This window comes from Cimex lectularius, unplaced genomic scaffold, assembly GCF_000648675.2.
Source record: "Cimex lectularius strain Harlan isolate CLEC.00 unplaced genomic scaffold, Clec_2.1 scaffold303, whole genome shotgun sequence".
In the NCBI taxonomy this organism is placed as follows: domain Eukaryota; kingdom Metazoa; phylum Arthropoda; class Insecta; order Hemiptera; family Cimicidae; genus Cimex; species Cimex lectularius.
Window position 1 is genome coordinate 441,164 of NW_019392917.1, and position 11,578 is coordinate 452,741.

At 33.4% G+C, this 11,578-nt stretch overlaps 1 protein-coding gene across 1 annotated transcript; it reads left to right on the plus strand.

The window, feature by feature from the left end:
- Nucleotides 1–1,105: 1,105 nt before the first annotated feature.
- On the plus strand, nt 1,106–11,426 carry LOC106663552. The gene is made up of 16 exons (XM_014388449.2): nt 1,106–1,322; nt 5,061–5,156; nt 5,370–5,868; nt 5,936–6,124; nt 7,263–7,528; nt 7,593–7,681; nt 8,532–8,849; nt 8,922–9,033; nt 9,092–9,194; nt 9,259–9,426; nt 10,281–10,444; nt 10,509–10,594; nt 10,654–10,869; nt 10,932–11,062; nt 11,122–11,207; nt 11,275–11,426. Exons 2-16 carry the CDS (start codon nt 5,093–5,095, stop codon nt 11,424–11,426), a joined length of 2,643 nt encoding a protein of 880 aa, XP_014243935.1. The 5' UTR covers nt 1,106–1,322; nt 5,061–5,092.
- Nucleotides 11,427–11,578: the final 152 nt, after the last annotated feature.

An 11,578-nucleotide genomic window follows, 5' to 3' on the forward strand; every position in this document is an offset into this window, starting at 1 on the left:
TTATATGATCCTAGAAACACTCTTAACAACATCCTATAAAGTCTCAACAGACTGCAAAGAAGAAGAAGTCAGGAAAAAATCAGATACAAAATTTCTGTACATACCAAAAATCAAATCAAAATCATTAGGGAAATACACCTCAATCTTTCAAGCTGAAATACAAATGTGCCTTAGAAAAAACAAAGTTACACTGTCAAAAAAATTTTTATACGCTATTAGAGCATTGCGTATAAAAAATTCAGAACAAAATTGGTCAGTGAATTCATCTCAAATCTCAACAACTGGGGAAACAACAAGACTATGATACAAGGTAATTTTGAGCAATACAAAAGCAGACATTAACTCAGGGTGGAGGAATACTCGATATTCCTCCATCACCCTCCAAACATATATAACTAATCGGATTGAGGGTCAGTGTGGTACAAAATATTCCTCCATCAACCCTCTTACATTACACATTCACGCTAATAAATATATTCACTAGGGAACACAACAATATCAGCACTATATACAATAAAATAACCCTGTTTACTCGCTGCCGTGCTTAAGGACACTTCTCACTCGCGATCTCTGTATGAAGCCAAGGAATCACCCCCTTCAATTAAGTGGAATATATCAAGCAACCTTTCTCTACATGCTGGAAACATGTGAGCTTTGGTCCCAAAGTGTGTCACATGGCCTATTATTACCAGGGTGAGATCTTCCTAATCTTCCACTAGGCAGGTCCTCTGAGGGCCACCTATCGAGAGAATACACAAAAGCTTCTCCCACCCGACACTTTCTTTCACTCATCTTTTTTTATTGGAATTTTGGGCGTTAAAGGACTGGTTCGCGGTGGCTAAGTCCTAGCTTTCCGTTACCACATAGATCTATATATCAGGGAACCAGGACAACAACCATCTTTTTACCGAGACGCTCCAATTCACGGTATCTCTTTAATAAGAGTACAGTAAACTTATATAGCTTTTACTTTCATAGCATTTCGTATTTATCTTTTAAGGTTAATAGTTTTAAGAAGTTATGTGAAGTTGTGACTAGCTGAACACCAGTTTGACGACCATGACGTCATTGAATTGTTTGACAGAGAAGCGCGCTTGTGAAGAAATACAACCTTCAGAAAGGTTAGCAAAGTAACCAAAATATAATCATAATAAATTTATTTTCTTATTGTTTAGTTTTATACTATTTTATGTAGTGTTCTGTGCCTACTACAACGGTAAATCTCTTCTTTGTTCGACCTTCTTTTCATCTACGATATTCCAAAGTGGGGCCAGGAAAGTCTCGAAATTACTCGTGGACGGCGAATGCTCGACGCGTTGACGGTAATGTTTTATCCATTTCCCCGTACATAGATTTTTGCATGTAATAAAACAATTTTTCCTTCTTTTTATGTTTTTTATTGTAAGTTTGGCTCTACGATTCGATAACCTGTGTCATAAACAGTCTACAGTACACAGTTGTGTAACATCGCATAATTGATGTAGTGATCTTTAAAACGCTTTTTAAAATTGTTTTAATTTACAATTTGGCCTTTCCTCTTGCAGCACGGTCGAACTGCAAAGCAGAATTTACACATGATATCCAACGAGGTGCTTTTAATCAGTTAAATTAGTTGTTAAAAACAAAAACTTATTTCAGCTGTAAATATATAAATTTACTGTAAACATATGTACAAAACGCCAGTATTAGTTTATTTTATTATGCTCTCTGCTATTTTTACTACATTTCATCAACTAGACAATAATAATGAATAATTTTATTAGAAAGAAGTATACATAGCAATAAATGTTGTCATACGTTGCTAAAATCAAACATTCTTGTTATGCTTTAGTTTGAAATTAAAGCTAAGTATATAAAAACAACAGTGTACCTATAGTTATCATAGTTACCTATCATCTTGGTCTGCCTATCTATGCTGATTTTAGTGAGTCGGATGCGTTTCGTCATTTTACCATTTTTAGGTTTCAGTGAATTCTGTGGAGTATGGAAAATCTGAAATGTGACTGACTGACAAAGAGATCTGAGAAGATAGGCATACGAAGATGATAGATATCTATCAAACTATAGGTTTACACTCTGCTGACCACAGGAGGAAATCTCTCAATTGTTTAACTGTAGTCAGGATATTTAAAAAAAATTTTTTTTTAGCTGTTAAAAGGTGTTCATCGAAATGGTTTTAATTATAATCTTTCAAATTATTTATACTGTAGCTGTTATCCTCGTTCACTTTATCGATGCTTTTACTCATTCGCGCTTTTACTTATCCCCGGTTGCCCCTGGAAGAACAACCATCGCTGATTCATCACCATCTACTATGATAGATTACTACTTCTAACTGCTGAAATTAATTTATCTTTTTTATAAATTTTATTTTTTTATGCCATCAATAATTTTTTCTCATTTGGTTCGATGTGGTGCATAGGTTTCAAGATGTTACTATACATTGTATTTTGCGTATTGAAAAAAACCTGAAATGTTAGTACATAAGTTCATACATAACATTGACGATAGACACATGTGATACAGAAAGTGTCTGATTGGTATGCAAATAGAAGAAAATGCTTTGAAGCCTGAAATTCGAGGTGTTTCCTGTTATTTGCAGTGCTACTTGGTACATATCCCCTGTGGGTTACATTTTCCTTTTGGTCAGTAGTAAAACTTTTGTATATTGATTAATGAATTAAACGTAGTATAATAAAATCACAGCCTTGAAATTCACCCACTGTATTGTTGATTGTATCATCTTTTGCAATTTGGTGATTAAACTAAGTCACCTGGTTGACTCTCAAGGCTTTCCTTGACTGGTAACATCTTTTAGAAACAACTTCTGTCCTCAGCAGGAGATTAGATGGTGTAGAACCTGAGGAAGCAGGATCACCTCTTGTGCTTCCAAGAGTTCCATGTTGAAATTTACGATTACTTTATGTGGTGAACTCAGTTGACTCAACTGGGCAACTAGTGTGAAGGATAAATGCCAAGTTGTCTTTTGAGTTGAGTCAACCAGTCAGGATGAGAACGTGGGAGAATACATGGGCAGTAGAATTGACTGAGTATGAAGGTTTCAGGGGGTTCCCAATTGTTTGCGACAGGCTACACTCCTTGGCATCTGTGTGAAAGAGGCGTATGGGGCTATCATCATTCTAGCTTTCCATGTATGCAATTGTTAACCCAAGCTCACTGAAACTTTCAATCATTCTTAAATATATTCTTTCGTATATACAGGCCACTCAAGTTAGGCGATAGTACTGAATACTCTTTTATGACCCTGGAAACATTAAAAAGATATTGTAATTGAGGGTCTCAATATTTCACCACCATGTTTTACACAGAATACTTCTATTATTTAAAAACTACACAAAGTATTTCTTAACCATAACAATTAAAAACTATAAAACCAGTCCAATTTAGCATCATAAGAAAGTTGTAATTGGATTAGTTAATATTTTTTAAGCTAACTTTTTCTACACTTACATCAAAAATCTTCTGGGATATTTAACGTTTATTTAAAAATTACTTTTCTTCTCAGATCTGCAAAATGTGTACTTCATTTTTCAATACAGACATGTCAAGGAATTTTTTAAACTTAAATACAACACTCATGATTAAAGCCTGAATTTTATGCAATAAAAATCTAATATTAAGCCATAATCCACACTAATAAAGCCCCAAATATACCTTATAATTTGAATTTAAAATATTAAATTAGGCAGTAGTGTAAGGCAGGCAATCAGAGACATCATCGGCTAATATTGCAACTGGATGTAGAAATTTTGGAAATATGGGTGTGAAAAAAATACCGATTATTTCAAGAGAATTCTGTTGTGTCAGATTATTTGTCTCTGTTTTTGACAAGTTAACTGAAATCTGTATCAAATTTTAGGTTCTTTTTTTCCTGTCGTGTTCTTTGTTGCCTAAGCATATACTTTTCAGTAATCAAGAATGTTTCAGCTTCATTTTTCAAAGGCAAAATAAAATTTGAATATTATGATTTGGATACTGATCAACATGGTCGAAAGTGTTAGCGAAAAGTATGTGAAATTGCATAAAAATCCGGGATTTACTCATAACCTATGATGTAATAAATTGGTCATCTAAAGTAACCAGTAAACATGGTTAAACTATTATTTTTAAAAAATGTTGGTAATAATGGTAAATTTTAAAAAATACAATAATTATTATATTATTAAACAGTACACAGACAAAGTCAACTTTTTAACTGACTAATTAATCATCTACCAACTTAATAATCCCCAAAAAATGTAGTTACAACTACATCTGACAGAACAATTCAGTAAGGATAAGGATAGGCAGACCAGGATAATTGATAACGACCAAATTACAAGCTCATCTCCCTGCAGACCACACAGAGAATTCTCACAATTTCCATTTTTGATGTTTACTCAAATATCAGATAAAATATAGCAAATGGATTTAATAACATCATCGTTATATTTTATGACCACCTGTTCAATCAAAGTTTAAAATTTTAAAAAGTCAGCTTGTGAATTATTATGGATGAAAATTTATTTCTACCTTATTGGTTAAATGATTGATATTTGCTTATTATATAATTCAAATAAAGCCAATAATGTTAATTCCTGATGCTCAAACGGGAGGGCTTAATGCCAAATTAGCCATTGTACTTTTTACAATAATTTTCATATGAAGTTAGAAGGGCTATGTTGGGATCAGAACCCAGAATAACTAGCTTGGCTAAAACGAAAATCAGATGCTCTTAACAATTCTACCCAAAATACAAGTTTCAACTGTTTTCAGTTAAGAATTTACAGTTTTTATCATTATCATAACAAATATAGCATGGCTTGATTTGGGCAGTCATATCTATTATAATAAACTTGCTATGCCCCTAGGATTGATGATTTTCAGTGTTTTTTTGAAACATTAATTAGATTTTTGATTGTTGTTTATTTACAATTTAGGACTGACTATTATTGATAGGCTGAAAATAGTGGTACTATTTTTCAGCCAATTAATTGATGTACTCACTCCACCATAAATATTCTAGACTTATTGATATTTCATTAATTTGATGCTTGCAGATTGAGAATCGCCTGCCACTTTTTCTTTCAGTATGGAGTTGGCTCAAACTGAAAAGAAAAGAAAGCAATCGGAAGAAAATCTTCCTAGGGAAGGAGGTATTAATTTTTTTTTTTAAGTTCCTCATAATTTCCTGCTACAGCAATTATTAGTTAACCAATTCCTAAATAATATAAATAAATACAACTTTTGCATAAGCAATTTTTTAAACACTTTATTAAAATGAGTCCTTTTTTCTCTGACAATAAAATATTTTGGCATTTAAAATTACATTTTTTACATCTTTCTTATTTATTTAAAATTATTATTAGTATCCTCTGAAGATTATAACTCTGAAGATTCCGATGCCTCCTTTGGTCAGTCTAAATTGGGAAAGAAGAGGAATAGTAAACCGTCTCTGAAAATGAAAGAAATTTTATTCAGCAGACTGGCTTCAAAAGTCTTCGAACAGACAAGAAGCAGTGGGGCTAGCGATGAAATGATAGACGAAGACAACACAACCAACTCGGAAAACAGCGACGGTAACAACCTCTTCAGTGAAATCAACTGGGAGGAGAACATTGAGGTAGACGCGAGCGACCTGATTGACGAATTCGCTCCCAGGCCGACATCAAAAGATGTGAAAACAGAAGAACCGGAACCAGAACCAAAGGAGGAATTGGCCCCAGATCAACAATCCATGGAGGCCGAGATAAAAGAAGAATACAAGGAGAAAATCGAATTAAATGGAAAGCTTGACACAGAAATCCTAGAGCAAGAATTCAAACCCGGTCTCAAACTTTACGTTATGGACTATAAATGTTCAACCTGGTATGTTCTTAATTTTGTCTTCAAATATTTTAATCAATAAACAGCCATCATTTTGTTTAATATTAAGGAATGAAGCAACAATAGCAGAAGTTGATTGGGAAGAAAATGAAGTACTCGTCCAGTATGGTGACAGTACTAAATCTGAAGAATGGGTGGCTATGAGCAGCCAAAGGCTTTCCAGGCTTATTCCAGATAATTCTCAAATCCCTACTAGGCCTACAATTACTTCTCAAACATCTGAAATTGTCATAAAACCGTAAGTGTGTTCCTATAATTAATGAATGATAATAACAATAAAATTTAAGAAAAAGTTCAGTGCATAATTCTTGGTGAAAACTTGGCATTGTAACTTGGCTGAATATATGAAATGAAGTCATAACAATAAAAATATAATTTAAAAAAAAGGTAAGCAAACAAATTTTTCATTTTACCATTAGGATAGTTTAATTGGGGGCAGGTCGTCGGAGAGGCTCTGGCATGTCAAGTGCGCGACCTGCAGATGGCCCTCCGCGAACCTGAGCCAGAAATAAGGAATTGTCCTTATTCGATTAAGTGTAGGTCATACGCGGTTAACTCACAGCTGCTCTTGGGCCAAATCTCACACATTTTATATTTATTAGTGTGAGTGGTGAATGCGTTTAAGGTCGATGGCGTAATATTTATTTAAGTACTCCATCAACTCTTATTTTGATTAGGTTATTTATTATTCATCTTATTGTGTGAAGTTCGATGAGGAATATTGAGTACTCCACCGACAATCAAGAATGAGTGAATAGGTGTAAATGTATTTATTTGTGATAGATGTTAGTTTTAGGCTAGATTATATTTTGCATGAACTGGTGGCTAAAATTTCCTAGCTGTCGAAAGCCCTTGAAGCCTAACCCCGTTGGTTGGGAAACATCTCCTGAGCATCTGACTCAAGGGGATACTAGCGACCCAGCCAATTAATGGGGTATGCAAACTCCCCTGAGGTATAGACCCTAGGGTCCAGGGTCAGCTCCTCATGGAGTGACAACCCTTCAAGGTGAAAGCCTAATAATTTAACTATTCCTCAGATATCTAAATTATTTTTTAAAAAATTCATTAGGTAAATGTTTCAGTCACTTGTTATTGCACTGCTTGAAATAAAAGGAAAAAATAACATTTTTATTCTCCTTTTCCTTGTGCGTCATTTTACATCAAGGTTTTGGGAAATAACAAATCTTAAGCACCTATTTACTTTTAACAATTGAAATATTACATTTTCTAATACTGTTATTAATGATCAATCTTATTTGCCAAAAAACAAAAAAAAAATGTTTATTTAGCCGTTGCATTTATAAACAAAGTTCATCATGATGTCCACTTTTTGTCCAATTAGTACAATTCTTAATTTACAATTGTTTTTGCATTAGAACTGAGGGCCAGCAAGAGGATAAGGACATATATAAGAAAAGAGTGAAAAAGAGCCATATTAGATCCTCCCTCAAGAACATGAAATCACTAAATAAAAAGGCCCTTAAACGAAGCAACATGCCTAGGGAACAAATTGCCAAATTGGAATCAGCAGTTTCGCCCAAACACAAAGGGAAATTTCAAATCGGCGAAAAAGTGCTTGCCAAATGGTCTGAACATAGGATGCAGAAGTTTCCGGCCATCATCAAAAAAATGGCTGGCCAAGGTAATTTCTTAATTAAATAAAAATATAATTTTCAAGATCTAATTTCAATGTTTTTCTTCAATAGGTAGTTACGATGTACTGTTTTACGACGGCTTTGAAAAGACAATCAGTGAAGATCATCTTTATAAAACTACAGAAGAGGAATCCGCTAAGGTGAACTTTTCTTATTAAAAACTAGATAGTTTTTTTTATTAAAAAATATTTTTATTAATTACTTAATAAAATAATTTTGCCCATAAAACGCATAGTTTTAATAAAAATTATATTTTTGTATTTTGAAAAACCACTTAATTATTCATTTGATGAACAACTTTTTAATTACAGCTGGTAACGTTTAATCCAAAAGTTAGATTTCAAAGATGATTAACTTTTAATAATTAACTTTACAGATGATTTACTTAATTTGACACAAGGAGGTTTCTATAATCTAAAAGTAAACAATGAAACAAACCAGTAGATAATCTCTGTACTGTTTTTAAGAAAATAACTCTGTATTATAAGAAAGTCAAATCTATTTTAATTCTTACAGGTAATAGTTTATTTATGATTCTAATAAAAAATTTATCCTTGTCAGTCAGTCGTATTTTTAAATTACAAATAGTGATTTTATTGTTGAAGTAAGAATGCAAATCTGTAGGTTCGCAAATATAGCAATCTAATCTATGCCCTGGCCAATACCTGTGAATATGAAATGTTCCTTTACATTCTGTTTTTAACGTGTATTATACACAATATATATTTTACAAAAAAAAATTTTATTAGTATGTTTGAATATTTGTGTTAATGGCCATTTCAATCATTTGATCTGTTGGACTTGTTTTGGCTTCTCGCCATCTTCAAATAAACCCATCGCTGAAGATGGTGACACCAAAATGATAGGAAATTGACCAAACTACTGGTTCATCACCCAACACCTCAAAAGAAAATGTCTCCATTTTTGTCATTGTTGCAACACAGTCGCTTGTGAATTTTAAAATAAATTCTTATTTTTATTATTTTCCAGTATCGCCACTCAAACCCTTCTGAAGCAGACAGTTTTGTTGACATGGACGCAGATTCGAAGGAAGCACGCAGGCAGAGAAAGAAGAAAACCTTTGATGACTATGTGTTTGTCAAAGACCTTCAAAAGAAACAACGTAAACAAGAAGGCTTCTCTATGAAAAAGCACTATTTCAAATCTAAGGACATCTCTAGCATGAAAAGCAAAAGTTCATTGAAGAAAAAGAAAAAGTTATTGTTACTCGAAAACGAAAACAGACAGCAGGACAAGATGGAAGAATTTCAAGATTACCCCATCACGTCGACTCCGATAAAACAAGATGTGAGCTCTAGTTTCCATAATTATTTTTACAAGTTTGCCATAATTTTTTTGTTTTGTCATTTTACACAGCAGGCACTAGTTCATGAGCCTCAGCCAGAAAATAAAATTAATCCTGAAACTGATAGGTGGTCTTGTGATATTTCAGTAACTGCTCGTCCAATAAGTATAGCTGGTCCCCTTGAAGGTATTTTTTTTTTTTCAAAATAATTATGTTCAAAATACATTGTGAATTTGTTTGTAAGGTACATCATTTAGAACAGTAATAATCCCAGATAAGCAGTTGTCTAATGGTTGGGTTAAACATGCCATCCAATTAAATGAAGAATGGAAAGCCTTCCTGATTAGGTGAAAATTTATTATTAGGTATTATTAATCAATGAATGTGTAATATTTTACCAATCATTTTCAGCCCTGACAAATATAAAGTAAATTCTATAGAAGAGCTAAAAGACTATTTCGGCAGGCTTCACAAATCTTTTCAGAGAAACTTGGATTTTACCTATCCCTCGCACCTTTTACCAAAGTTAATCGAGAAACAGAGGGACTTAGAAGCTATCAACGAAGTTTTTCCAAATTGGTAAGTCTGTACAACTTATAGTTTTATTTACACTTCAGAGAATATTGTATTGGAGCGTTTCTTCATGTTGCACAAGCTTCTCCTGGAGATAAATGAAACCAAGTTTGTCCGTGTCACATTTACGCTCCAAACAAATCTACCACAACAATGTTCCTAAACATAAATCTGACGGGTTCCACCTAGATTCAAGCCTAACATGGGATCAGCATGTATGTCTTAAATACAAGACCTAAACAGATGCTAAGGTCTAGTCTACAAACTTATAGTACAGCAATCTAAGCTGTTGACGAAAAACAAACTTACAATCTATAAAACTAATTTGGACAGGGTATGGGGAACCATCAAGCCTTCCAGTATCCAGCGTTTTTAATCCTTTTAGTCTAAAGCCTTCAGATCAATTATAAATGCTCTGTATTATGTCTCCAATATTACCCTCCACAACGACCTTAAAATCCCATTTATCCAAAAATTAATTCCCAAAAAATTTACCAAGTTCCACAATAATCTCTCATCACCACTATAATCTTGTCCAAGCCTTGTGTCAGAACTTATCCCTACAATCCCATACGGCATCTTAAGAGGAAATAGACCTGAGACTGCCTTGCGGTGGATAGGTAGTGAAGTTTATTTAGTGATTAAATTCTCTAATTTCGTGGTCCGCTTGACCAATTAATATATTGCAATTAATTAAGGTTTTTAGTTGAGATAAAAACCGTAATTAATTGTAATTTATTTAGTGAAGTGAAGTGGGAAAATAATATTGATTATTTGCTCCCCATTAAATTACATATTGTATCATAAAAGATTTTTTTTTTAAATGCTTAAGATGGTACAGTAAACAAATATTATTTCAGGATTATCAGAAAGAAAATAGGAAAAAAACACGGAACTGTCAAAAGTCCTATAAAAACAATCCATCCATTAAGCAGTGTCAATAAAGTCGGTAAGGTGCGAACTCTCTTGCCGAAATATCGTGTGGAACCTTCTAGTTCATCGCCAGCTCTAACACCTCCTACAGGTTTTTTCATACTTATTAATAACTGTTTATTGTCAATCTTACTAACGTTCTTTTTTCTTTGTAGAACCAGTTCCGTCTGATGGCGATAATGTTTGGAAGTGTGTTAAAGAAGGCTGTGAGAAAAAGTTCAGAAAAGAGAGCCTCCTTCAGGTAAGTCTTATTGCTTTAATTATTATCTCAAATTCGATAATTTTAAACAAAAATTACAGATGCACATCAAACATTACCATGTGGAATTTGAATCTTTGGTCGGAGCGGCTCCGAATGTGGTAGATTTGGCGTTAGCAAGATCTGAAATAGCAAATTCAGACCCTGGACCTTCAAAATCCCCCTTCCCAGTTAAAAGGATCCCGTCGACTTCTGTAAAAAGCGAACATGACCCGATTGTACAGTCAATCGCCCCTCAAATGCCTCAGTCATCACCAGTAAATTAAATACAAACATACTTTGAATGAAATCATGTTTTAAAAACTATTTACTTTATTAGGTAATGCCGAGGCAGGAAAGAAACGAAAACCTTGCACCAAAACGGCCTTATCAACCGTTAGAAGAGAAAAAACCAACGATTAAAACAATTTTCCCATTTAGTCAATCATCAAGCCTTGATTCATCTTCAAGGTGAAGTGAATCACATAGTTTTAAAATTACATTATTTAACAAATATTTGTCTTTTGCAGACTGAATTTTGAATCTGATGACTTCGAGAGCGATGAGGAAAAACTATTCAAACCTCAACCCAAATACAAAAAACCAAAACCTTCGGGTAAGAAAAAATTTGTACCACGTTTTTTAATTTAATGAAGTATATAAATGTTCAATTATCTTTTCAGCCATAAAAGATGAAACAATCAGCCGACCTGAGCCGACGTACCCAGTAGCACCAGGTTTGAGATATATCAAAAAGAAAATTGCTGTTATTGATAAGCAGCAAGTTGGCACAGACAGCAATGGTAAATTAAATATCGGGTTGTCCGGAAAATAATGCAGGATTTTAAGTTTTCATTAAAAAAAATCTATATAAAATATTCTGTTTACGTTTACAGGATTACTCATTTGTATGAATGTCAACACTTATTAATCCTCTTCCAAATGATATTGTTTGTTTACCTCTGTAGCATTCCGCTACTTGGAAAT

Excerpts from the sequence above, each read along its gene's own strand:
- LOC106663552 (XM_014388449.2), top strand. The coding sequence starts at position 5,093 with ATGGAGTTGGCTCAAACTGAAAAGAAAAGAAAGCAATCGGAAGAAAAT. Across the intron at positions 7,529-7,592 it reads CAAAAAAATGGCTGGCCAAG|GTAGTTACGATGTACTGTTT; the intron begins GTAATTTCTTAA and ends TTTCTTCAATAG. Across the intron at positions 9,195-9,258 it reads TGGAAAGCCTTCCTGATTAG|CCCTGACAAATATAAAGTAA; the intron begins GTGAAAATTTAT and ends AATCATTTTCAG.